General features: G+C 46.0%; 2 protein-coding genes and 1 non-coding gene across 5 annotated transcripts in view; all 3 read left to right on the top strand.

Moving 5' to 3' along the window:
* The window catches only part of LOC125756198 (uncharacterized), a 478,353-nt gene that overhangs the window by 380,587 nt on the left and 71,579 nt on the right, over positions 1 to 26,187 (top strand). The gene's annotated exons all lie outside the window — the stretch shown is intronic.
* Positions 981 to 5,089, top strand: LOC119382630 (uncharacterized). Its single transcript, XM_037650417.1, has 3 exons — positions 981 to 1,561; positions 2,429 to 2,868; positions 4,118 to 5,089. Exons 1-3 carry the CDS (start codon positions 1,033 to 1,035, stop codon positions 4,628 to 4,630), a joined length of 1,482 nt encoding a protein of 493 aa, XP_037506345.1. The 5' UTR covers positions 981 to 1,032; the 3' UTR covers positions 4,631 to 5,089.
* Trnaa-agc (transfer RNA alanine (anticodon AGC)) lies at positions 17,868 to 17,940 on the top strand. The gene has a single exon. It is a non-coding gene; the product is annotated as a tRNA-Ala (tRNA).

The following is a 26,187-nucleotide window of genomic DNA, read 5'->3' as shown; positions in this document are numbered from 1 at the left end:
CTTGAGGTGTATGAATAGTTATATAGTATAAAATCGCGCGCCGCGCGTTCTGGACAGGCTCGAGGGCCTTAAGTGAGGTTATCGTGGTGAGGATCAAAAATGGCATTCGCATACTCTAGCTTTGGCCGGACAAAGGTTTCGAAGGCAACTTTTTAATAGAGGAGGAGCGAGCGAAAGGTTACGGCGTATATCCCTAGAGTACGATTAGCAGTATTTATTATGGTGGTTAATATGACAGGTCCAGTTATGTCACGCGAGATGTACGCACCGAGGTATTTAAATGAATCAACTGTTGCAATATGGTTGTTATTGATACTGTATTATAGACAACGGATTTTGACGATGGTGAATAGACATTAACAAGTTTTAGATACATTCAAGGACATGAGCCAAGTGTTACACCAGTTCTGTATGCGGGTGAGGTCGCATGTAATGTGAATGGTCGGAGGGTTTTAGTACTTGCGCGGTAAACAACACAATCATTGGCGAATAGACGGATCTGGGAAGAAATATTAGAACGGAGGTCATTTATGTATATCAAGAAGAGAAGGGGACCAAGTACGGTACCTTGCGGTACACCTAAAAAGAACTGGAGTTAGAGATGAAGAGTGTGAGTTGACATGAACGAATTGCTGACGGTTGGTTAAAAACTCTCTAATCCAGTTTAAAATACGGGGTGGATGTTAAGAGGGGATAACATTAATGAAAGACGACCATGGGGGACCTTGTCGAATGTCTTTTCGAAATATAATATTGTGTCAGTCGGAATGTTGCGGTCTAGGTTTATGTGTAAATCAACCATTTAACACCGTGCGTTATGCGAAGAATGCGCTCCGCGGGGCATTTTCTTCAAGAGGTACGCAGCACATTGCGGCATGCTGTTTTCTGAGGCAGCGCTATTATGATAAACTACTTCTCGGAGCCTTCCACTTACATCTGGATGACATCTTCATAGAAGCGTTTCAAAGAAAGTTAACCCCTGCCTGCTACTGTTCGCCGTCGATGTCGGCAATGCACGTGCCATTTTGAGTAATGAATCATTATCATCTAGCGCGAGTCTGTTCTTTTGCCTTCAATAAAATGAAAAGTTGGGGTAGTTGGAATATTTGCGCGGCACCAACCATGTATTCTTGCCTTCTCTCGTCAGATACGACGCCTTCAGCGGAAAACGTGACCTCCACCACGCCGCTGCCGTCGACCTACTGCATCTGCGGCTGCACGCTGACTGTGATCCGGCGCGCCACGGTGCGCTTCTCCAGCACGACGCCGTGCGTAGACCGTTCTGTGTCGTGGGTGTTCAAGCCGTTCTCTCGGCGAAGGTTGGTCTCCGTGAGGTTGACCGTTGACGAGCTGGACGCCGGCGAGATATCGGTGCGCGACGGCACGTCTCCTCTGGGCGTCCTCCTGGCCGCCACCCCATCAGAAGGAGGCACCCACACTCTACTAGACGCCACCTCCCTGTCGGGCCCAGTGCGCATCGATTACGTGCCCGTACAGGCTCCGGCTGGAAACGCGTCGCTGCAGCCTCTAGCGAGCTTCAGTATTGCATTCTGGGAAACGAGTGAGTATAAATGCGTCGCGCTGTGTGAGTAGTAGTATACAGTGCTTGTCCTGTGTGTATGCGTCTTCCGATACTGTCGTCGCCATCATTTGTGCTGGTCCACCTTGCAGTGATAGCATAGGCGTGCGCAGGGTTCTTCATTTGAGGGAGCGAAGTTTCGCCGCAGCATCCCCCCCCCCCCCCCCCCATTGGTCGAGTGCGAAAGAAAATGTGCTTCAAAATAGATGCAAAAATGAAAATGCAGCGATGACCTGCTTCTCACAACAGCCTGCCTTTGGTCGTAGAAGAATTGACAGCTGGGCTATTTCGTAAAAGTTCTTGAACATCTTGAAGTCATCTTGACCATCTTGAACCTCATGTGTGGAGTAGTCACATGGGTGACAACTTGTCAGTGTACAAGTGTGCTTACATTTCCAAATAAAATTTAATTGCGAGTTCAGCGCTTTGGTTTGTCCTTCTATCTTCTCATGTCCGTGTCGTTTTTGCGTTGTTTTCAAGATATTCATGAATTCTTCTGGTCCCCGACTTTCCGGGGACTAAAGGGGGTGGGGTGTAAACAGTTCTTGGAATCCAACCTCAGAGGTCCTCGGCAGCCATTGTCGTCAAAAACCTGCATGGCCATAGCCTTGCGCTTTAAAGAATCACAGGACAGATCCGGCTAAGTAGAGGTGTGGGGCAGACTTGGCGCTCAGTGGGGGGCGCCCCCCTAGCTCCGGGCCAGCGCGCACGCCTCTCAGTAGTATACGACTTCGTTGCCGACCATAAGGGTATTCCTGGTCGAGTGATCTGGAATTGCTAAATCTCTTTAATTACATGAACACGTGTTTGTGGAGACGTTACAAACCTCGTTATAATCCTCATTTGCAGACTCGACTTTGGCCACCATGGCTTCCCGTTACCCTCGCCACTCTGGCCTGGCGCCGTTCCACTCGTCCGTGCACGCGCTGCTGGCTTTCCTGGGCTGCTCCGTGGTGCTGACCGTGTCTCTGCTGGCGGTCGCGTACAAGAGTCGCTGCTGCTTGACGCGCCGACGCAAGGCGCGCAGCCTGACCTCGGAGTCGTTCTGCTCGGACGGCGGTCTCGACTCGAGGCCCACGGTCCGTCTTCTGGCCGCGGGTTCGCTCACCTCCATCTCGGAGGTGTCCGCGGAGGAGGACGACGTGCTGGACGAGGGCGAAGCTGTGCTCACCGCGGAGTCCATCCCGCTTAAGTCGTCGGGCGAGAGCCCCGAGGACTACATGGAGCAGGCGTGTCTGTTCAAGTCGGTGGGCTCCGTGTGCACGGCTTCGGTATCCTCTACACCAGTGGTAGGTTGGTTCTTTTTTGAGGAGCCTTCTTTCACATTAATGATGTATTCCAACGCAATGTGCATGCTGCCCGCCACGGTGGGTGGTCTAGTGGTTAGGGTGCTCGAGTGCTGACCCGCAGGTCGCGGGATCGAATCCCGGCCGCATTTTCGACGGAGGCGAAAATGCTTGAAGCCCGTGTGCTTATATTTCGGTGCACATTAAAGAACCTCAGGTGGTAGAAATTTCCGGAGCCCTCCACTACGGCGTCCCTCACAATCATATCGTGGTTTTGGGACGTAAAGCCCCAACAGTTATTATGAATTGGCATGCTTCGAACGCATGACGACGTGGAAATTACGAAAGACGGCACTTGCAGGTATTCAATTTGAAGTCGAGTAGTTTCTCATGGAAACCGGACTGAACGACGCGTTGTGACAGTTCAGTGACTGCGTTGATGCGTTGTTTTTCGATACTATTGTCGTGACTTTGTAGTGCCGTTACAGAGCGTCTTCTCCTGTTTCATTCTTTCGCGCTACCTTTCCCCTTCGTAAGTACAGGTTAGCCAATCGGAGACTTCCCCTAGTTAATCCCCGTCTTTCCTCTACCGTTCTATATATCTCTCTATCTATTTTTGAAGTAGAGTAAGGTTTGGTTACTATACGATTATTGTGTTTGTACTTCGTACTCACCGATGTTCTTCGGCGTAGCCAGGATATACAAAGGGCCGCCAGAAAGCTTAAATTGGAACTTCTCCAGTCGCGAAACATCGCCCGAAGCTGCATTTTCATTCAGTGTTGTTCAAGTCTAAGTATAAGGATGCAAAGAAAGAACTGCAGGATTTAATTTATAGGGAAAGCAAGAAAGGTCGACCTGACCATGGCTCTCTTGTCTAAATATGCTTGTACAAACAAAAGTTCGATTTCACAGGTAGAACAATGTTTTGTCCTGTCCAGCGCAACCGTTTGATTCGGCAAGTTGGTTGACTCGGTTAATCAAACGAGCGGCTGTTTTCATTCCTCGAGGCACCGGTCAAGTAAAAAGACTCATCACATAGCAGCGCAAGCAGCCTCCAGGCAAACCTATTTCGTAGAGGAACTGGCCTTATGGCGGTAATTCAGTTGTACTATGGCAATTATTCAAACGTAAAATATCTAATCTCGAGAAACGCGTTCCAGCTACCTGCGTCACAATACCTTCTGCTCGCTGGTGAGTGACATCTATTACCTTTGTAACAATATCCGCTTCTTTGCTTATCTCACCTTTGCAGCTCAAGAAGCGCGTGCCCGTGGCCACGGTGTCTCCACAGCCGCAGAGCCAGACGTGTACTCCTCGGCTTCCCTTCAAGCCGAGGCCGCTCAAGTACCTCCTCGCGGCGAGTGGCGACGGCGCCGAGGACTCGGTCGAGTCCCTCGACGCCTCGGGGCGCGGCTCCAATGGCCCCAACAACCACAGGCGGGCTCTCAGTCTCGCGGACCGCGTCGCCAACTGCAGCTCTCGCGCGCGGGACAGTGCGGCCATGGCACTGGCCGCGTCCCTGTCCGAGCTCAGCACTAGCGGCACCGAGGACGGCTTCGAGTTGGACTATTATGACTACGGATGCCACGACGTGCCCGGGTCGTTCTTCAGCGCACAAGTGGGCAACTGGCCACCGTTCTTGCCGCTGCCGGCCGAAGACGAACTCCTAGAGTTGCAGCTTCAGAACTACACGTTACCCCCGCCGACCGAGACGACCGACTTGAGCATGGTGGCTCAGGTACACGAGTCCGAAGACGAGCAGTGACTTGAAGTGTTGCGCGCTTCGCGCACCGATGGTTAAGTGGTGCGCGAAGACGTTTACACACTGAAACTTCACTTCACTTGTAAGCTGTGTCTTTTCGTTTTGCTTCACGAGCGATACAGCCACCAAAAGTTATGGAACACCTACGCGGTCATTGATTAGAACTGTACAGTAACTGCACCGTGCGACGAAATAATTTCTGACTGAAGTACATGTACGTAGGAGGGATGCGATTTAAGTCCGCTTCATAATGTTGCCAGCTGATTGAATTTTAGGAAATAACGCAATAAGTTTGCGCGTGATACTGCAGAATTGTAACTCACACGTCCTCTTTACGTTGTTGGTGACATATCGGATGTCATCGGATGTCTCGGACGTCTCGGACCATCATCGTTCGTCGCAAATATTGCAGCGCGCGCTTTCGACGACATGCTTATTAATGCAGAGCAAAACCTTGTACTAGACTGGCTCTCATAATGTGCAGATTGCTGTGCGCATCCAGTGGGCAATCACAAAAGCTAAATAGATCGCTGAGCGCTCTGCTTGCACTTCACCTTTGAGAGTTGGCAGCATTGAATAAGATTTCACTGCTTTGAGGTCAGTCACCTGTTATAAGGCTTTGTTGACAAATACCTTCGCTTGAAATCGTTTAGCACCCAGTGTACGTCATTCTCGCTGCACACGGCTCTATATCTCTTGGAAGCCCGGCAAACATGCTGTCGAATGATTACAGCAGAAATAACCTGAAAGTCGCGAGTTTCGTCATTTCCGTTACATTCACCGGCTTCGCATACGCAGATGCAACGACGGCACATCAGATTACGGCCTGCGGTACTTTCGTGGTTACATCATCAGACCAGGCAAGTTATTTTTCATGATAACGCCGTCTTTTTTTTTTTTTTTCTAAAACCGTGCACAGTGGTTTAGGGGCCGAATCCGCAAAGATTTTCGTACGCAAATGATTCTTGATATTGTACGGTCACCTTCGCTAATAACGTGTCTGTTATTAAGAAATGGCAGTCATTTGTTCTCACAAACAGCTTAAGCGTAAGCACCTCTTCTTGCAAACGCTGGCGCTCTTTTAAGCGAATGCTGACGCATTGTGCGCCTCTTGTGCAACTCTTTTGAAACTGCGCCGTAAACGATCGCTGTGTTCAGATGCGCCCATGAGCAAGTTTTTTACGTTGTTTTTTTGTTACTATTTAAAAGGTTGCTTCGTCTCTTGGCATCCGTCTTCAAATGCACGTGAATTGCAAAAAGGTTCTGACCTAACAAGCGCTTACGCATACTGGGATACCGCTTACGCAACCACTTACGCAAACTGAATGAAATTTGCTGCCTTAAAAGCTTCTATTCTGCTGAATGCTGTAAGCCCATTTCCTGTGTGTCCTATTGATATTATAAAGGCAAAGCAGGGAGGCTAATAGAAGAATATACGTCTTGCTATCCAACACAGGGAAGGGGGGGGGGGCGTAGAGAAGTCAGGCGTAAAATAATAACTGAAGGCATAGTTTCGTGTCTCCAAACCACATGCCATAGCTTCGTGCCTCCAAAATTTAAATATATGTCACTGAACGTCAGTTTATATTCATAGTAAAAACTGGCTCATTAAACGAATCAGTAATCAGTGAGTATAAAGTTTGCATATCTCACATAGTCTTTGTAATTTCTTTATGCTACCACTAAACTAAGACATATTTCGGCAATGAAAACTCTAACGTACACATGTATTACATTGCGATATATTCTTTTAACACACGGCGGCGGCCCGCTTCCCCAGTTTTGTACATTGCCAGCATTTTCTGTATGACAGTTTAGACCCTTCATCAAGACAGCTTGCAGTGGCCGATAGAAATGAACTTCCTCCCAATTCTAATAGACTTCATTATATGTATAGCTTGACTGTTGCCTATAATTTTTGCATAGAACGTGTATGTGAACGGAGAACCTCGAGGAGATCACCACGAGCCAAAGCTTCCTCTGAAGAGCTTTCTTTTTATTTGCATAATTCAGTACCTGACAACATCAAACCGCAGGCACTTTAATGATTTCTTCCATCGCAACGTCACAGTGCCCGACACGCTCGATTTCTATTATTTTTATGTTCAGCTAGGAGAAACGCTGAGTAGTTCGTACGAACAGTTGTTGCTCTTAGCATTGCACCGGTGGCAAAAGTGAAGTACTAGAGAATGATCGCAGTGCTAAATTGCGATGCGCGGGGGTGTGACGCATCATGAACACGCTGATGGCGTGCTGATAGCGATGATATCGGGCCTTTTCCACTCTCTACGCTCGAGGGTAGTTCGGCGGATGGTTGCGTCTCGGAAACACTGTCACGTCATGGAATGATCACGATATAGATTCGCAATCTCTCGAAAGCTGTAGAAGATAACCGCCGAAGCCCGCAGGTTGCCCCCTCCCAACCAATACCATTCCAATACCATTACCAATACCAATACCAATACCGTTCCAAACATAGGAAGAGCCCAGTGGGGTGGCTTTACCTTCGTATTCCGGGAGTGCCCGTTCTGCACTTCAGCGGTTCTCGGTCACGTGACCTCACCAGACTTCACATATGATGCCACTAGTAGAGTGGCACGTCTCTGTCGACCCTGGCTCTGGCAGTATAATGATGCTGGCAAAATAGTAAGGACCGCGAAGCGGCAGGGCCTAGGTTACTGGCCCCCACTGACACTCAAAATCTATCGCTCCTGTGAGAACTCAGGGTGAATAAACTCAATTCAATTCAAAATAGCGATACTTATGCAACACCAGGTAGAATCTCGTATTTAACTCAAATCGTATATCCGCCACGGTGCTCTAGTGGTTACGGTGCTTGACTGTTGACCCGAAGGTCGCGGTATCGAATCCCGGTCGCGGCAGCCGCATTTCGGGGGAGGCGAATTGCTAGAGGCCCGTGTACATAGGATTAGGTGGACGTTAAAGAACCCCAAATGGTGGAAATTTCCGGAACTCTCCACTACGGCGTCTCTCATAATCATATCGGGGGGTTGGGACGTAAAACCCCCGCAGTTTTGACTTCATACGTGACGTTTCCGTTCAGATCACGCGACCTCGAGCAGTTAAGGCGCAAAGAAACTCCCCACCACTCCTTCCCCGCTTCACCCGCATATGCATGCACCGCGTTTCACAATTTCGACCCTGCTCTCATCCCGTAGTGCCGTTCTTTTTATTTTGTTGACCGCCACCGTACATTTCTCGTTGTTGTTTTACCGAGAGGGCATTACTTCAACAGCTTTGATCTTTATTTTTATCTTATTGGCTCTCACGTCTGAGAGGGGGCACGGTGAAGCCGATTGCTTCTTATTACAGCGCACCTTGCCATTGTTGTGGACCTTCAATACTCAGTTCAAGTTTTGTGAGCGCAAATCCGCGTTGATCCCTATGAGCGCTCGGGTTGCGACGACTAGTCATTGGCCACAACGAGGACGACATTATTACGTCACAACTACACTACTTTTTTCTTCGGGACAAAGGCCTGTTTTGGAAAGGCCCTCATTTTATGTCACTTCCTCGCGAGCAAAAGCACGTCTTATCCTCAGCGCCTTGGCGCAGTTGACAATGAACCGTCAAGACGTGCAGCCCAGAGAAAGTTCTGTATATAGTAGACGACGCTAGTCACTTTTAAAGATTGCGTTTAATAAAAATGTTTTGGTACTCTATGCTGAGTGACTCGTTTGTCGGAGCATTATTGTTGTGCTGAACTGGGTTTCTTTGGGCTCATTTGCATATGAGGTAAGTATTGCACTTTGAAAATATTTTCGTCACGCGAATATCTTACTTTTTCCTCTCTTCTTTTTCTTTTTTTTTTTGCCGTAAGCAAATTGTAATTCTCTTTATTCATCATTAGTACAGAAGGAGGTCCCGGAGTTACAAAACTGCCAGGGCGTCCTCCTATTAATCATTTGACAATATCAATAAACTGTATATTATGGCAGCAGAGCAGTTAAATACTATATAAAAAAGACGTGAGAAAATAAAGCAGGACATACAGCAAGAAATAATAATAATAGAAAGAAACAACAAAACAAGGTAAGTGTTTACATGAAAAGTAATTTAGAAGCAAATAATATAGAATTCATTATAAACAATAAATAAAATGTAATCAGAATGATAGTTTATATAAACACAAAGCTTTATCGAAGAACACGAGGTAGAGTTGGCAGGTAAATAATTAACTCATGCTTGCAAATGGGCCATGCGACATAAAAACTAAAACTTCTAAAAAAGAGTAACAAAAATGGGGAAAACAGTTGAATACAATTGTGCGATACCGAATCAACGTGATATTTTAACAAAAGAGAGTTAAAGAAAAGCGAATCTAATGATTTAAGTTATATAATCACAATGAAGCAGTATCGTTAATAGGTGTTTCTTCATGTGTTTTTTTTTTTGCATATTGTTGTGCGGCATGTTTTAATATCGAGTACAATGTGTTCCAGCACTTAATGCCAGTGAAAAAAAAAGAATATGCTCCCATTCCCTAATTATTAAAACATTTAGGACCTGTATATGACATGTCATTTTAGACCGCTTATACATCCTAACAAATGTGATTTACAGAACTGCGTCCGGTTATATTGGGCAATTTTAAAGGGCCGCGAAATGCTTTTTTTTTTTCCAGATTCTGAATGTTTCTCGCTTTCGGGTAAGAACAATAGAAATTGTAAGACAGAATATATTTATTCCAATAAGAAGCAGAGCTTTAACTTGTCAAAATTAAAGAAATTTTATTCGGACCACACGAGCCTTGGACAAGTAGAAACAGTTATGCTTGTCAGATGAGAGCGAGGGGTAGCGCAACGACTCAACCACAACGTAAGATGCATATGCACACGTCATACATGTTCCGAGTCACGAATGTCCTTTAGCAAGCACCGACTAATACCCCTGTCAACGGCACGTATGTACCGCGAATTCATTCATAATGAGCTTGCTGTCTTGCCTTTCGGGTCTACACGATATGAAATGACGAGTTGATGTCTGTGGCAGGCTCAATACCGATTACAAATCACGTGTTCACATATTTTCTCTTTATGGCATCGTTATTCGAAATATACTGCGACGCGATAAGAGTAGAAGAAAAATCTGTACACATACAAAGGAAAAAGCCGCTACGAGTAATTGTAGTCGGCAATACTTCGCCGTGAGCGCAATTTGTGACCGTGAAAAGACAATCACGGCAGATTTGTGTTCACACGTAAAAATTACGCTAACACAAAGTAGAGAATATTAGCGCTGGCGGCGCGGCAGTGTTGGAGGCAAGGACTTTGCTCCGCGGACACCGCCTTTTATGCGCCCGCCGCGTACCCGCTCTTTCGCGGCACGGTGGTGAACTGCTCATTCTTGGCAAATCTCCCAAAGGAAAAAGTTGAAGTTTACACATAAAAATGATAGAAAGTTTGGATAATATAGCACTGGGCGAACACCAGCGTGAAAATGGTGATGCCAGCGCTTGTGTTAACGTCATTTTTGGTTCTACTTCATTACAACTTGTGTGGTTAGAACGTGGTTCCGTAAACTAACTACATTGTTAAGTCTGGGTCAGTTGGTTTCTGCTACCTAACGCTATTTAAATAATCCCTTAATACATCCGAAAATTAAACAAAATAATACTGAATGAGAGGTGTTAGTATACTTGGATTATGTAAACATTTCTTCTCAACACTCGTGAATGTGGCCGTAAGGAAGGACAACCGCCGGGTCAGAAGAAACTCTCGAAGTGATAACAATCGCAAAACAAACGCCTACGAAATGAGCAACGACTGGCGTGGCCCACGTATTAATTGAACGTTTGACTGGTTCATTCTTTCAGCATCAAATGCAAAAAAAAAAAAAATGATTATTTAAACTGTCTTTTGTGCGCTTCCTCATCAGTATCATGGTAGTAAGTGAAGCAAATTATTGCGAGGAAAACGTATAGCCCACAAGAAAAACAAATACAGCAACTAGTGCACGCTTTCGATTTTTGCGAAGAAAATGCGCTTTCGTAATCGTGCGCGGGGCTTGGCAACGGAAATGTCCGCCGATGGAGACACACTTGTGGAGCACACTATTTTTTAAAGGAATCGTGAACAACGCAGCCTAATAATGTGAATAAGGTGTCTTGCGTGTCAGACCACAACATTACGTACATTTTGAAAATTCTTTAACATGTAAAGAAAGCACGTCGCCCTGCAACCGGACCCATTCACGAACAACAACAAACCTGAAAGGTGCACGACGGCGCGCGGGCACCGTCACTGTGAAGAAAAAATGCATATAACTTTCTGTCTCGGCTAGGGTTTTCTTCAACCTTCAGGCAAAAAGCGAACGTAAACAGCGGAACAGCGCACGAAGCAAGCGCGTGAGGCACACGACTCCGACGATGCCTCCCGCCACGCAAAGTTCCACAAATTGCTTCCACTATCGAAAAAAGTTACGAAAAGTTAACCGGCACTTGCTTTACATTTTGTAATCTCTTCTCAAGCTACAGAACGCGCGCTTCCAATATCCACCAGTACGCGGAACAACAAAAATGCTCCAGAGGTCATTACACGTGCCGTGTGACAGGGGTATAACGCGAAGTAGGTGAGTGCAAGATGTGTGGCACGTGAACACTAAGGTGGGAAAATACTAATAAAGCGCACAGTGCGTAAAAATTACTAACACTAGTGGTGTTGGAGTTACACATAAAAATGGCGCACATAAAAATGACGAAGCGCTTGTGTTATCATTTTTACGTGTGCGTGGTTCTGTAGGGCCTGAGACGTGAAAAGGAAGGACGAAGAACATCGAGACTCCGGCGTTCGTTTGACTGGTTCATTCTTTCAGCGTGATTCTGTCTTTTGTGCGCTTCCTCAGGAAGCCGACCAGGAGACACACAGCACACTTCGAACACGGCCGTCGCCCTGCAAGAATGAAAGGTTCACCAGACCCAGCGAGAGGCCGATGAACGCCGGCAACACGCTCAGAACGCGAATCTCGGGAACAGCTGCGACCACGAAGTAGGTGAGTGCCACGGTGGCCGCACAGTGGCTGTCGTCGAGCGAGACGCGAAGAACATACTGCGCTTCGCACGGCCAAGACCAGACCCAGCGAGAGGCCGATGAAGTCCCGCGGCGCTTCGCTGAGTCCCGCGGCACACGCCCGAATGTTTTCGTCGTGTACCCAGATGAGGGTCACCAGTAGCACAACGTGAGCGGAAAGGGTAAGAAAACGACCTGGTACGAGCGCGTTGGTCCGCATATCGGCTGACGCACTGGCAGGGTTAACACAGAAAAATATAAAAGAAATTGCGCCGATCAAGTTTCCCTAGTTATACTAGAACTTATCCGAACCCGTTGGTATCTCAACTCATTTACCCAGACATGTGCAAAAAAGATTAATGCAAGAACTGTAGTTCTATAGAGCCACTCTGGAACACGTACTATGGGAATGCCGAGGGATAACGCACAATACTGGGGATGCAGCCTCTCGTCATCGCCTCCGTGCGATGACTTGCAGTAAAGTTCGAATGAACTCGATCGAATTCCCATAGCATGCTTCGCATTAATCAAAACAAAAGAGAGAGGTTTAACCAGGCTCGCAGCTTGTTGGCTGTCCCTGCGCACTTGCTGACAGGCTAACGCTGGACATGGAACGTCCACACGCAAATAGAAGACGGTAAGCGCGCTAAAGGACATGTCCCACAACAAAAGCACGACATAGTCAAAGCGTCGTCACAACACAATCATAGCGGTGATGACGTACGGCATAACGAGAACCAAAAATGAGGGAAACGAGCAGGAAGAGTTCCGATCAGTTGAATTCCTTTAGTTGGCTTGCAATTTACCTGCCGGGCTTTGCGCCCTTAATGACGATATCTTTCGCTTGTGGTAATCACAGCATGGTCTGGTCCGCTTAGTCAGCCTTCGGAATGCCAGCGAAATAAAGTACAGGGGCGGCTCGTATTACGCAGAGTGCTTGGTTCCAATATCCTTGCCCTCGAATCGTTTGCGTTGACCATCTACTGACGGTGTGCCAGCTGTCTCACAAAGTGAACGTCAGCGTCAGTGCCACTGTTGTCAAGATGGTGGTTTGCACAAAATCCGGTGGACGGAGAAGGCAGCACCTTCGTGTCATGCGTCATCTTCACCGCGGACAACGTCACGAGGGTCCGTAAGTGCACTAGAGTCGTCCGTTCCTTTCCCTTGGTGTTGGTAATTTCTGTGCTACCTTTTCCACTCGATGAAGAGCTGACACTCCGTAAAAAGCAAAGCCAGAGATGTGCACGTAAGCAACCAGATCGTTCACGTCTGTACAAGTGCGTGGGCTTACGCAAGCGAGCGTGAGTTGCGATCACAGTGAATCACACTTCGCGTGTCCGGACAGGGGCGCGAGGTCCTTTCTGTTGCTGTGTTCTTCTAGCGGCCGTCTCCTTGGCAACGGGTAAACATTGAACGAAGACACCAACTGCGCGGGCTTCTCCTATGAGCACTTCAGCTGATTTTTGTTAGAAGCGACATCGAGGTGTGGATCATATACGAGGTGTATATGATCTCGATTTCGGCGAAGTTCGCCGACATAAGTGAAATTATAAGCTCTTAGAATATGAAACGCGGCTCGCTCAAAAAGCCTGGTTTTTCCTTTCCACCGCAGCAACCTGGTTTCATACAAACTTCGAGCCCTACATAGCGTACGAGACATTTGTCATATATACCTTCAGCTTATGTCATACGGGCAACCGACGTGTATTCATCAATTAACATGAAGCTTCTTCCGGAAAGCGGCAGGTGGACAGGAAAGGCAAAGCTGCTGTATCTTCCACGAAACCAACTGCAATGTGGTTGGCCGCTTTTGAAAGATTCAAAAAGGCTGTTAAAATTACGAGCTAAGGGCGGATCGAGGAGGAGCAGAACTTTCTCTTAGTCATTAAAAACTGCCGAGAGTTAGAAAACGATAAAAGAACGAAATAAACTGATCCACAACGTTTTAAACAACGCGCATCGTACGAATGTGTCTGCAGTAGTATTTTGAATTAATTCAAAGTAATGCTTTGGATGCGGGAAAACGAAGCAGTTGAATGGCACGTTTCGAAAACCAAAGCGAACAAATTTGCCATGTATAAGCCGCTTTGAGGCGCTTTCACACGAGCTATTAGCTACCGTAGTAACGCTTCCAAGCTTTATATTCACGATACGGAGTAACACAACCATTGAATGCATGTAAAATTATTGTGGAACGATTTCCCGAAATTGAAATACCAAACTCTAGTTCAAATGACCGAATTCTGCCACTATATGTCTGATATTCTAGTAAACGTTGGAGGCAGAGATTCTTTTGTGAGCTCAGTTTTTTTTTTTCAAAAAAAAAATCACAAAAGAATCGAAAAATTATGAAAAATTGGAGTTTGAGCTTCGATGTTTACTAACTCATATTTTTCTCATGAGTGCAGGAGGCCCAAGTCTGCCAATATGTCTCACGAATGTTGGTACTGTATAAATGTTAGCCGCCAGAATTTCGTTGACCTTGGATTTTTAAGCAAATATGAGGAAAGACTTATTTCATAAATCGAAACATGAAGTTCACGTCTCCATGTCGTCGTAGTGATGGCATATAGGACAGCGCTGTTATTCTTAAAGGAGACATGACAACCAATTTTCGATTATAATCTGTGTTACGTAGATTAATTACATACAAGCTGGCGAAATTTTAGCGCATTTGGTCGAACACTTGAATTATAAAAGAATATTTGTAGAAACCTGCGAGTGACCTGAGAGTCGGGAAACATCGACGCACCCGCGAGCCATGACGTAACAAGCTTCTCGCTGGGCGAGCGCCTGCATTACGACGTGCGATTTAATTGTTTTATTTGACGTGCGGTTTTTATCTATAATTGGGGCAGGTAAGCACACTGAAATGTTATTTTTGTGATATTGCGTGCCCTTGTAAATGCTAGCGCCAATATTTGCGTCTATGATTACCGTTCTTTATTAATTACGCTGACAATTGGGCCAGTTTGAGAAATCTTCCTATTGGAAATAAAATTCCACACCTCTCTAATGAGGGCAGGTAATCCTACTCTACAATACCCTTTTTTTTTCATACGTAAAAGTGATACCCTACAACCGTTAGTAGCAAATTCTTGTTTTGTAATGTCAGTGTGCACAATGTAAATGCCGAAATTTGACATCGTAGAAAAATTCGAGCATTAATTTGCAACCCTATAAATGTGAGGATTACATATAACTCAAACAGTCATTATCCTTTAAAACGTCATTGCTCGGAGCGACGAAAATGGAGTCGGTGCGCTTGAGTGTCCATGTCGTCGTTATGGAAGCAGTGAACTGCTGATAACATCGAAGAGCAGCGCAAGAAACACTAAGTATGAACCAACTAGCCTAAACGAAAGTTTTATTGCACGTAAGATTTCTTTCTCGCGAGGAATAAAGCGTCGTGCCACACAGTAGGGCCCTAACTGCGCCAAGTGCCACTTGCACCCAATCGACGCGACATTTGCTCGTTCCGCTGCGTTGCACATGTTCCGTTGTCTTAGAAGGGTACGCACTTATACGGTGGTCGATTACTGAGCTTTTACAGACGCTGAGCGTGATTTATTTAAGCAACGTTAGATCAAAGTCCTGCCTTTTAAGTTTTGTAGTCATTCTTATTCTACCTCTCATATTTATTTATTTATTTATTTATTTATTTATTTATTTATTTATTTATTTATTTATTTATTTATTTATTTATTTTATTTATTTCTGGCCGTTAATAACGACATGGCTGCTCATACAATATAGATGGTTATATCAGGGTCATAACAGCCGCCAATTTTGAAAAGCGCGCCATCGCCTCTAAGATGCCACAGCGTGCCAACGGAATCTCGAAGGCCACAAGAGCGCCCGCTTGGTTCTTATGTTCGGCGAGAGAGGACAGCACCGGCTTAATGTTGAGCCCATAAGGAAACTTTTGAATTGACTGTATGACATCGTGGATTAAAACTAAGTTGTTACCATCTGTTCTTTCCGACCAGTTCGAAATAACAGAAATGAACGATGGAGCAGGACATACCTTGGCCTCAGAAATTCGCAATCGATGAGACGTTAAGGGCAATCTCAGAGGTCTAATAACACTGTCGGTTGTTTTACAATTTATAGATAGATGGCAGTAGTAGTCCAAGATCCTGTCTTTCTCTTCCGTTCTTTCTCCATTTTGTTTTCATAAAGTTTATTTCTCCTTCCCCATTAAAGTCCACGGTTTTTACCCTTGATAGCGATTGTTCGACACCGTGTGGCACCTGTACCTGACTGATATCATTCGGAAAATACCAACGCCCTAATTCAAAACAAATATAACAGTTTGAAGTAGGCAACCAACTCAGTCAGTGAGGGTTTGTCCATACATGCAATGGCCATCAGCAATTTTGCAGATTGGGGTGGGGTGTAATGGTTGGGCTCAAATTTGTAAAATCGGCCTATTTAGTCAAGTGACCAGCAACAACTACATAAAAAATAGACATGTGTCAGAACGAAGCCACAACTAACCAAAACCTAAATAGACAAGGGAAAAAAAACTTACATGGCATGGGTTTTCATGCGTGGTCTCTGAATATCCCGTTTATTAAATGCGTGTAGCATTTACTATTTGAACTGACCAACCGATCAAAGGACATGTCGACCAACGGGATATCAACCGCATCTTCCTTCCATGGAACATTGTTGTCCCACCAATATTGCATATACCCACTCTGAGAGATTACCTAGCTTTATATCCGGGCTAACCCAAGTAGTTGATGCTGAACTAAAACCATTCAGAGCATTTACATGAAACGTAAATAAGTGGGTCGAGTGGGTTTGTCGGGCAGAAATGTCTGTCGAGTTCATATAAACGCTAGTCGGTCGGGATGGGTCAGCCTGATTGCAGGGGTTAGGATGATCAGACGACGAAGCGTTTCATGAACTCGAACTTCCTGCCCGACACCAGCCGACCCGTTTAACATGCTAAATGCGGATCGGTCGGGCCCGCCAGCGCCGACTTTTGGAAAGGCAGCGGGGACCGGAAGCCCAGTTCGAATGTGCTGATGTCTTGCTGGACATGGTGTCGTTTTTTCTAGAGTGTCAGGCGAGTTTTAAACGCGGTCATGGGATCGTGCCAGTCTCTGACTCGCTCACGACGTAGCGGGTCGTTCACCGTAGCCACTGCAATATTAAACGATTTCACTACATATCTCGCGCCCGCGCTGTATTCGCATTCGCTGTGACGCACCCCGCCCGCGTATTTAACACCGTGCTGTCGTCTTAGCGGCTGTACGCCACTCTTATCAGACCATCCCACTGATGTGACGATCAAAGGACAGCATGGAAAAGCATCGCTGCACCGGTGATGGTCACGGCACCGTTTCCTCATATCTAACAGAGAATCTTACCTGATATGAAATGCTCGCTGCAAACGCGCGAGTCTTAGGCCCACGTAGACCCGTCCGTTCATGGCGCATCGCCTGACATTTTTCCTTTTTGTGCGTTGTCCAGGGAAGCAAAAAAACCAATTGGGGATTATTGCTGGCATTTGTGCAACCTACCCACTCTGGGATAACTAAACCCGACACGAACGCTTGCCAGTGTGGCCAAAAAGATGCAAGCGAGCAGGAGAGCCTCAAAAAAACATGGCGCCCGCACATCGTCTACTCCGCGCGGCGCTCGCCGCGCATCAGAGGACCCCCTTGGAAAAGAATTCAAAACAAATTATAAAGCCCTGCGCAATCACAGACCTGACCAGAAAAACTTGAACAGCGATACTACAAATTTTTGGCAATATATTTTATTGCTTCACGAATACCTGCGAAAGTAAGATTAAAATCGTTACGTTCATTGCTTAGACCATCGAAAGGCCCATCCCGGACCATCGAAACACGTGCTTGGCATTAAATATCCCAGAAGTTTACAATGCTCTATGTTAGCAAGGGGACGGCTGAACACACACGCACACACACACACAAAATTAGAAAAGAGGCACAACAACCACACCTAGCACTCATCTACTCGCGCTACATCGTTAAATGTGCTTATAACCAACCAGCCAACAAGTTCACCTTATTTGACATCATGTCTGCTTTACATGTTGTCCAAGAAAGGGCTGCTATTCCACCATCAAGAAATATTTCAACAACGCCTTCATAATCCCATTCTGCAACCGTGGGCTGGCAACGAAAGCTTGTAATTGTTCGTTGCAAGATACGTCTAGGAAGCGCTCCGTCGTCGGGGGTGTAGCTCAAATGGTAGAGCGCTCGCTTAGCATGCGAGAGGTACTGGGATCGATACCCAGCACCTCCACTCTCCTTTTTTAAATTTTATTTATTTATGTTTTAAATAATTTTGAGGGTACACGTTGATTTTTATTGAATCTCAGTAAGCACGGGAGTTTGAAACTGAGTGGTTGTCGAGAGACCCTTGACAGAGCTCAAGGAATCTTAAGCTTGTCTCTGTCCAGTAGGACTGCACTGTATGATGTTACTTTCATGTTACTTTGTTTTTGTTGTTACTTTCAAAAATGCACAAAAAATCAGTTTCGTAAAAATTTCACGGGACCTCCAAACACCGATAGATTCATGATTTCTAAATACTGTAGGCTTGCCATTTTTATCCGAAATCCACAAAAAATCAGTTTTGTCAAAATTCGTCGGAAACTTAAAAAACCGTAAGATTCATGATTTCCAAAGGCTATAGGCTTGCCATTTTTATCCGAAATGCACAAACCATCAGTTTCGTCAAAATTCGACGGGACCGTCAAAACCGTAAGATTCATGATTTCCAAAGGCTATAGGCTTGCCATTTTTATCCGAAATGCACAAAAAATCAGTTTCGTGAAAATTCGACGCGACCTTCAAAACCGAAGGATTCATGGTTTCGAAAGGCTATATATAGGCTTGCCATTTTTATCCGAAATGCACAAAAAATCAGTTTCATCAAAATTCGACGCGACCTACAAAGACCGATAGATTCAAGATTTCCAAAGGTTATACGCTTACCATTTTTATCCGAAATGCGCAAATCATCAGTTTCGTTAAAATTCGACGGCGCCTTCAAAACCGTAAGATTAATAATTTCGAAAGGCTATAAGCTTACCATTTTTATCCGAAGTGCACAAAAAATCAGTTTCGTCAAAAGTCAACGGGACCTACAAAACCGAAAGATTCGTGATTTCCCAAGGCTATATGCTTGCCATTTGTATCCGAAATGCACAAAAAATCAGTTTCGTCAAATTCGACGGGACCTTCAAAACCGAAATATTCATGGTTTCGAAAGGCTATATATAGGCTTGCCATTTTTATCCGAAATGCACAAAAAATCAGTTTCATCAAAATTCGACGCGACCTTCAAAGACCGATAGATTCAAGATTTCCAAAGGTTATACGCTTACCATTTTTATCCGAAATGCGCAAATCATCAGTTTCGTCAAAATTCGACGGGACCTTCAAAACCGTAAGATTCATGATTTCCGAAGGCTATAGGCTTGCCTTTTTTTATCCGAAATGCACAAAAAATCAATTTCGTCAAAAGTCGACGGGACCTTCAAAACCCAAATATTCGTGATTTCCGAAGGCTATAGGCTTGCCATTTTTTATCCGAAATGCAAAAAAAATCAGTTTCGTCAAAATTCGTCGGAAACTTCAAAAACCGATAGATTCAAGATTTCCAAAGGCTGACCGTTTTTATCCGAAATGCATGAAAAATCAGTTTCGTGAAAATTCGACGGCACCTTTAAAATCCGAAAGATTGAATGCCTAGGGGGCGAGCGCCCCTTCTAAGGGAGGGGACGGTAAGACTGCCGCATACTTTTACTCAGCCGGAGCTGTCCCGTAATTGTTTAAAGAACATGACCATGCACGGCCAGTAATGATTGCTAAAGGACATTGATGCTACATTTCAAGAACTGTTTACTTCCCATCTTTATACTCCCGAAAAGCCAACGACCAAATGCAGAGGCCATGGTGAGAATCACGTGATCTCTTCATCTTGATTTTTAACACGAAAGTGTTTTCTACCGGGGTCCACCAAGACTTCACTGACGTCATTTCCGCCACTGAAGTGACGTCGCTAAAAAGCGCACGAATAGATGCCAAAGAAAAACCAGAAGAGAAAGTTTAGTTGATTTGGATGGCCTGGAAATCGTACCCACGACTTCTCGGTTTGCGACAAGTGCACGGCACTCTAACCACTGCGCCACATGCTCGAGGCTTTAGAAGCGCGCCGTATATATCTCACACCTCCCTCTCACATCGATGTTGGCGGGGCGGTGTCGTCGTCTAGAAGCGGGGAAGTGAAGTACTACATAATGACACTGACAAGTGCTGACAGGGAGCGCTTCGGTAGTTTCAGCGCCACGGAGCCTTTCAATGCATTATTGCAGCCGACGACTCCTGGGCCTCATTTTTGCATTAAAATATTCTTTTACAGTCCATTTTTCATATATGTAAAACGCACAATAGAGCCTCTACCTCTAGTTTTCGCTAAAAACCGCAAATAGACCTCTCCCCGGGGTACGTCACACCGCAGCGGCCACGTCACCGCTTGACGGCACCGGCGCACGTGCGACGGCGGCAGTTGGCAAAACATCCTCGCTGCTGGCTCAGCGTGGTATCGCACGGTGCTTGGGGCATGCTTTTTTTTTTCTTTTGAACCTCTACCTTCATCCTTGCGTTCCAAGATTAGTTGTGGTATGTGTCAGGGAACATATAGATGTGTGGTAGACTACGTGACGAAAAATTTGCCGCGCTGCTGGCTGTTAACTTGGAGAAGTGAACCCACGTGGTGGTCTGTGCGAGGAACAGCGGCATCGTCTTCGAAAGTGTGCCGCGTTTACTGTGGCGTGTATTGTGCGTTGAAAGGCAGCGACGATATCGGCTAACGTTTGCGGACGTTGAAACTGACAGTATTGTGTGCTGGGTGAATAACCATCTATGCTGTTTGCGAAAACATTGGCGCGTGTTGTGCCAGTCGCAGCGACCGGTGGTCGACGGAGCATCAGGATTGGACATATTAGTTAAGGTGAAAATGAATTTGATGCGATGATCTGCAAGTGCGTACATCTCAGTGTTTGTGCTGCGTGCAGAAAAGGAAATGTCCATAATGCTGAAAGGTGACGCATGAAATCGCAGCGTGTTTTAGCATCGCCAAAGCTGCATGTACGGTTTGCCACGGCGAATACGCAAGCCCATACAAGACTACGCATGAACTCGCAACGTGTTTTAGCATTGCCAAAGCTGCATGTACGGTTTGCCACGGCGAATACGCAAACCCATACGAGTGTTGTGCACAGTGGAGGTTCTTGTTTGTCATATTCTTGTTAGCTTACCTTTACGGCTCGATCTTTATCAAGTGGCAATGCACATTCCGAGTTCGTGTATCAAGTCTAAAGCAGCGAAGCACGCAAACACGCTGTAGGCATCAGATACAGCAAAGTAACCGCCTAAGAGATTATTTCTATCGCAATCGATTCTTTATATCGATTATTTGTTTAACATCGCAAAGCTGCTCAGTGGGTTATGAGGAACCCCGTAAGGGAGAACTTCGCTTTAATTTTCACGGCGATTCGTTAACCTCAGCCGAACGCACGCCAACGAGTGTTTCCTTCTTTTAGATGCGAAGCATCTCTTGCTCGGTGGGTATGTCCCGCGGCCTGGTAGTCCGCACTCACACTACGCATGCGCAACTCTCCTCCTTCCCTCTCTCCAACAGCTGCGTGTTACTCTTTCCACTTCTCTACCAGCACCTGCTTGCTCTTCTCCTGCGTTCTCGCTTCTGCTCTCACGGCGCATGCGCTACTCTTCCCCTCTGGTCTCCTCTCCTTGGAGTGGTAGAGTGCTGCGCGCGTTCAGTCCAGCGCTTGCTTCGGTCGACTCCTCTGAAATGCGGGCTCGACATGCCGAAATTCTCTCCTGCGCGGCGCCGCGATGAGCGCCAGTGCATGCGCGTCCCCTCCCCCTCTCTCTCCTCTCCTACACTGCCTGCCTCTCGCGCGCCTGTCGACCGCGTTTGCAATTCTCTCCTGCGCAGCGATGAGCGCCAGCGCATGCGCGTCCCCTCCCCCTCTCTTTCCTCTCCTACGCTGCCTCCCTCTCGCGCGCCTGTCGACCACGTTCCCCGCTCGCCATGTGAGGCTAGAGGGAAGACACGACGCGCGTACTGTTCCTCTTCGCGTTCCACGACGCGAGGTTGGTAACATGCCCGAGGTCGGTAGCATGCCCAACGAACGCCAACGGAACGCGATCGTGCAAGTGCTCCGGCTTCGCATCGCCTCATGGTCCCCTTTAGCGGGAGATGGTGTAATATTTTTCTTCTTTTTCTTTTTTCATTCATTTCTGACCAATATTTTGCGCCTTGAGTGAGAATCTAATCCGTCACCTCGCGCACAGTAGCTCAAAATCATGTTGCCGCAAATGCTGTACGTCGTTTAAAACTGCACTACAGATGTCGTGACGGAAATGGAGTACGTTTACATACATGCTATCCTAATGTTTCTCCTAACACCAGTCGTCGTGAAAATGTCCAACATTCGCCTTCGAAGAGCATAATATTTTTTATGGCTGTCATTCACGGCGAGCGAATCACCATATGCTCACCTAAGAGAATCGTGCAGTATAGGCAGACTCCTCGTTTTAACAGCTGTGAATTCAGAAAATAGCGATTTGCAAAAAAATGTCGCCCGCATCTTCCCACGGGGGGAACTCGAGTAAATGCGTCGCCGAGTGGTGGGGGTATCGCGTGAATGTTGCGTAATTGGGTATGGTTTGGGAATGCTTAATTGTTACACGATGCGCCCACCAAGTACGACTTGAACGGCTACAGCGTGCACGAAGTTCCTGGTCCGCAGCTGGCTTCAAACGCTTGCGTTCAGCGTCGTATGCTCGTCTCTTAGCAGCCTTGTCTTCTGCGTTGCGCGCTGTTGTTGACGCCGACGACGGTGAGGGCGGGGTAACGTTGCCTTCAACGAGTGGTGGGACGCTGATTGAAGGTACTGTTGCTTCCATCGCATCTACTCGAGTCAAAGCGACAAGTCAAGCGAAAGCCAAGTAAAGACGCCCTTGACTGAATTCCAAACGCGCGCTCCGCCGCTTATTTACACACCGCCCGCGTTCGAAGGAGAGGAGGGAGGGAGGGAGAGGAGAGGCTTACTGCCGGCACGAGACGAGCATGCGCAGTGGGGGTGTGGACGGCGCCGCCGACGCCGCAGGTGCGACAAAGAAATGCTCCGCATTTAAAACTGCTACCGAAGGAAAGTAGACACACGCAGCGCCGGCGGAACTTTCATGCTAACCAGCGCCTGCTCCAAGGGCGGGACATGTGGGTGGGGCACTCCCAGTGACGTTATACTGTTTGCAAACAGGGGGAGGTCCATTGTTGGGTGACCCGTGTCATGGCCTCCTTTGACCTACTACAGCATTTCTTTAAGTGTAGTTTGTGCTTCCGTTGTGATAACTGAGCATGTACCTAGAATTGTAGTAAGTTCAACGATCTTAGTACGACTTGTGTGCTTTGTTGCAAGCAATATGCCGTTCAATTTTATTATAAATGCTGCTGCCAAGCTTTGTTCTTCAACTTCTGTATCTGTGTGATATACTACTTTTCTTTGAAAGCACTCATGCGCATGTCCGTTCGCTTAACGCCTAGGAGGTGTCGGCACTGGCCATCACATTGGGAGTGACATGTGCGCTAAGAACAAAACATTCAGTAGCGAGATTAGTCGTGGTTCTAATGAACTTTACAGAACTAAGGCTGCCCTTTTTTCAAAGCCAGTATAAGCTTGTCTAGCTTTTTATGAGCTGACTATACTATAGTGCTCGTCCTTGTGTGTCACTTTGTCCGTTGTCCTGGCGTGGCGTTTTACAACTCTCGCCAGCCGTCACTTTGTGCACATCGTAATGAAGATAATTGTGGCGCCATTGGCAAGCGCTAATGACAGCCTTCTGCTGTCGTTGTCAGCAGGAGGAATCAGCGAGTTTTTCTTTTACGGCGCCAACTCCTAGAGACGTACACGCTTGCGGACAGGTTGACTTCTCGGGACTCCAACATAGCGCCATAAAAGGTGAAACGAAAGCCCAATAAAAAATTATAAAAAATAGTCATGGTTTTAGTTAATGGTTGTAATGGCATTGCATTAGAGGAATTCTTTCCAGAATTCGAACAAGTTTCCGGAGCAAGCAGTATTCAAGAGCTATGGCTCCTTTTTAGAGCAAAAATGCTTGACCTACAAGAAAAGTACGTGCCCTCGTGGGTGCAGACCCCACGTCGTACTAAATCTAAGCCTTGGTTCAATGGTGAGCTTCGGCGACTTACTGGTAAACGGAACAGGATATATAAAAAATTTAAAAGAAACCCTACCTCTGAGACTTGCGAGCAACTTGAAACCCTCACAAAAGTTCTGCAGACAAAAATCCGTCAGACGAAAAAAGAATTTTTCGGCGATTTGCCTTCGCGATTCAAAACAACGAAAAAGTTATTCTGGAATCTTGTCAAATGTAATAAAAAAGACAGAGTGTGTACACCCTCACTTCAGCATAACGGAAAAGAAATAGAAAATAGTTTAGACAAGGCCAGCTGCTTCAATACGTTCTTTGCCTCCATATTCTCATCCTGTTCGTCGAGCAGGGTTCTGCCTTCGCCTTCTGACAGAAACGTGGCAAACATGGATGACATAGTTATCGATGAAAACGGAATTCAGTCTCTTCTCGAACGCTTAGACCCCAGCAAAGCCGGAGGGCCGGATGAATTGACAGGCGGCTTTCTCAAATTGTGTGAAATCAATGAGCACGGGAAGTTTGCCGCATGACTGGAAGGTAGCACGCGTTGTGCCTGTGTATAAATCAGGCCCTCGTTACCTGGTCAACAACTATAGACCTATATCTCTAACAAGTATAGTCTGTAAAATATTAGAGCACGTCTTGTGCAGTAACATAATGACACACATAACCAACCAAAACCTTCTTAATCCAAAACAGCACGGTTTCAGACAAGGGCTTTCCTGTACAACTCAATTAACAGAATTCGTTCACGAAGTTTGTGGTGCACTCGATGATTGCTACTGTGTTGACTCGGTATTTGTAGACTTCAGGAAAGCGTTTGACCTTGTAGATCACAAGTTGCTTGTATGTAAGCTACGTTGGTTTAATATCAATGAACAGATAATTAGATGGATTCAGGAATACTTGTCCTTACGTTCTCAGTATGTGGTGGTAAATGGCGCAGAATCTGGTGTAGCTCGCGTAACATCTGGCGTCCCTCAGGGCTCAGTGTTGGGCCCATTGCTCTTTTTAATATTCATAAATGACCTTCCCGATACCATCGCTTCTTCCGTCAGATTGTTTGCTGATGATCTAATATTATATAGGGAAATTACAAGCTTTGCTGATACCGTTATCTTACAAAATGATTTAACTAAAATAGAAAACTGGTGCGGTAAATCTCAAATGCAAATAAACGTACAAAAAACTGTCCACATGCATTTCACAAAGAAACGTATGTCCCCGGCAGCTTATACTCTATCTGGTTCTCCGTTGCAGACTGTTTCCGAATATAAGTACTTGGGGATATTCCTCACACCATCCATGTGTTGGCACAGGCACGTCGATTTCATTACAGGAAAGGCATGCAGGGTGTTGGGATTCCTACGGCGTAACACGAAGCTGTTTCCTCAGCAGGCCCGCGATCTTCTCTACAAGAGCTACGTGAGACCAATTTTAGAGTATGGATGCACTGTATGGTGCCCTCCCACGAGTGCCGAATGCGACAAACTTGAGAGCATAGCGGCAAGGTACATAGCGGCAAGGTACGTTATCGGTAGCTATGAAAGAAACTTTAGCATTACTGCTACAAAAGAAACATTAAAATGGGAACCTTTAGAAAAAAGAAGGCAAACTTTACGCTTGAAGCTTTTTCACAATATATTTTATGGCCACATTGGAATAGACCGCAATCAGTACATTTTTCAGCCGCATTATATACCCAGACGAACATACCATGAACTCAAAGTTAGAGAATATAGTTGCAGAACTAATCTTTTTAAAAGCACTTTTTTTCCCAGAACAGTTTCAGAATGGAATCGACTGCCTGCTACAACGGTAAGCATATTAAATAACGAAGCTTTTGTGGCCGCGCTTTGGCATCTCGTTCGGTCTTCGGCTTTAGTTGGTTTTTATACAAAGCTTATTTCTTATTACATAGTTTTTTCTTTGTTTTCATTTGTACAATGTTTTTTTTTCTGCATCTAAGAAAGTTTTCTTTTTACATTGGTGATTGCATTGACATTGATATATGCTAGTGTTGCTTCTTATTGCTCATGATTGTGTGTGTGTTTTTTTGTTTTTTTGTTCTTGCTACCGAGTTGTTGTAAGGGTGAACGCGGTTTTCATCAACCTTGTTGTAACCGACTGTTTATTGTGGACCAGCATGGGGTGGCAAATGCTATGTATAACCCCCCCCCCCCCCCCACTGTAATGCCTAAAATGGCGCTGTGGGTACGAGAGTAAATAAACAAAAAAAAAGCAGTGGCGTAGCCAGGGGTGGCACACCGGTGACGCTCCC

Source organism: Rhipicephalus sanguineus, chromosome 2, assembly GCF_013339695.2.
Source record: "Rhipicephalus sanguineus isolate Rsan-2018 chromosome 2, BIME_Rsan_1.4, whole genome shotgun sequence".
Taxonomy (NCBI): Eukaryota; Metazoa; Arthropoda; class Arachnida; order Ixodida; family Ixodidae; genus Rhipicephalus; species Rhipicephalus sanguineus.
Note: the sequence above shows the minus strand (reverse complement) of the source record. Positions and strands in the feature narration are given on the sequence as shown.

Coding starts and splice junctions, on each gene's coding strand:
- LOC119382630 (XM_037650417.1), top strand. CDS start 1,033: ATGAATCATTATCATCTAGCGCGAGTCTGTTCTTTTGCCTTCAATAAA. Junction 1,562..2,428: donor TATTGCATTCTGGGAAACGA/GTGAGTATAAAT, acceptor CCTCATTTGCAG/ACTCGACTTTGGCCACCATG. Junction 2,869..4,117: donor CGGTATCCTCTACACCAGTG/GTAGGTTGGTTC, acceptor TCACCTTTGCAG/CTCAAGAAGCGCGTGCCCGT.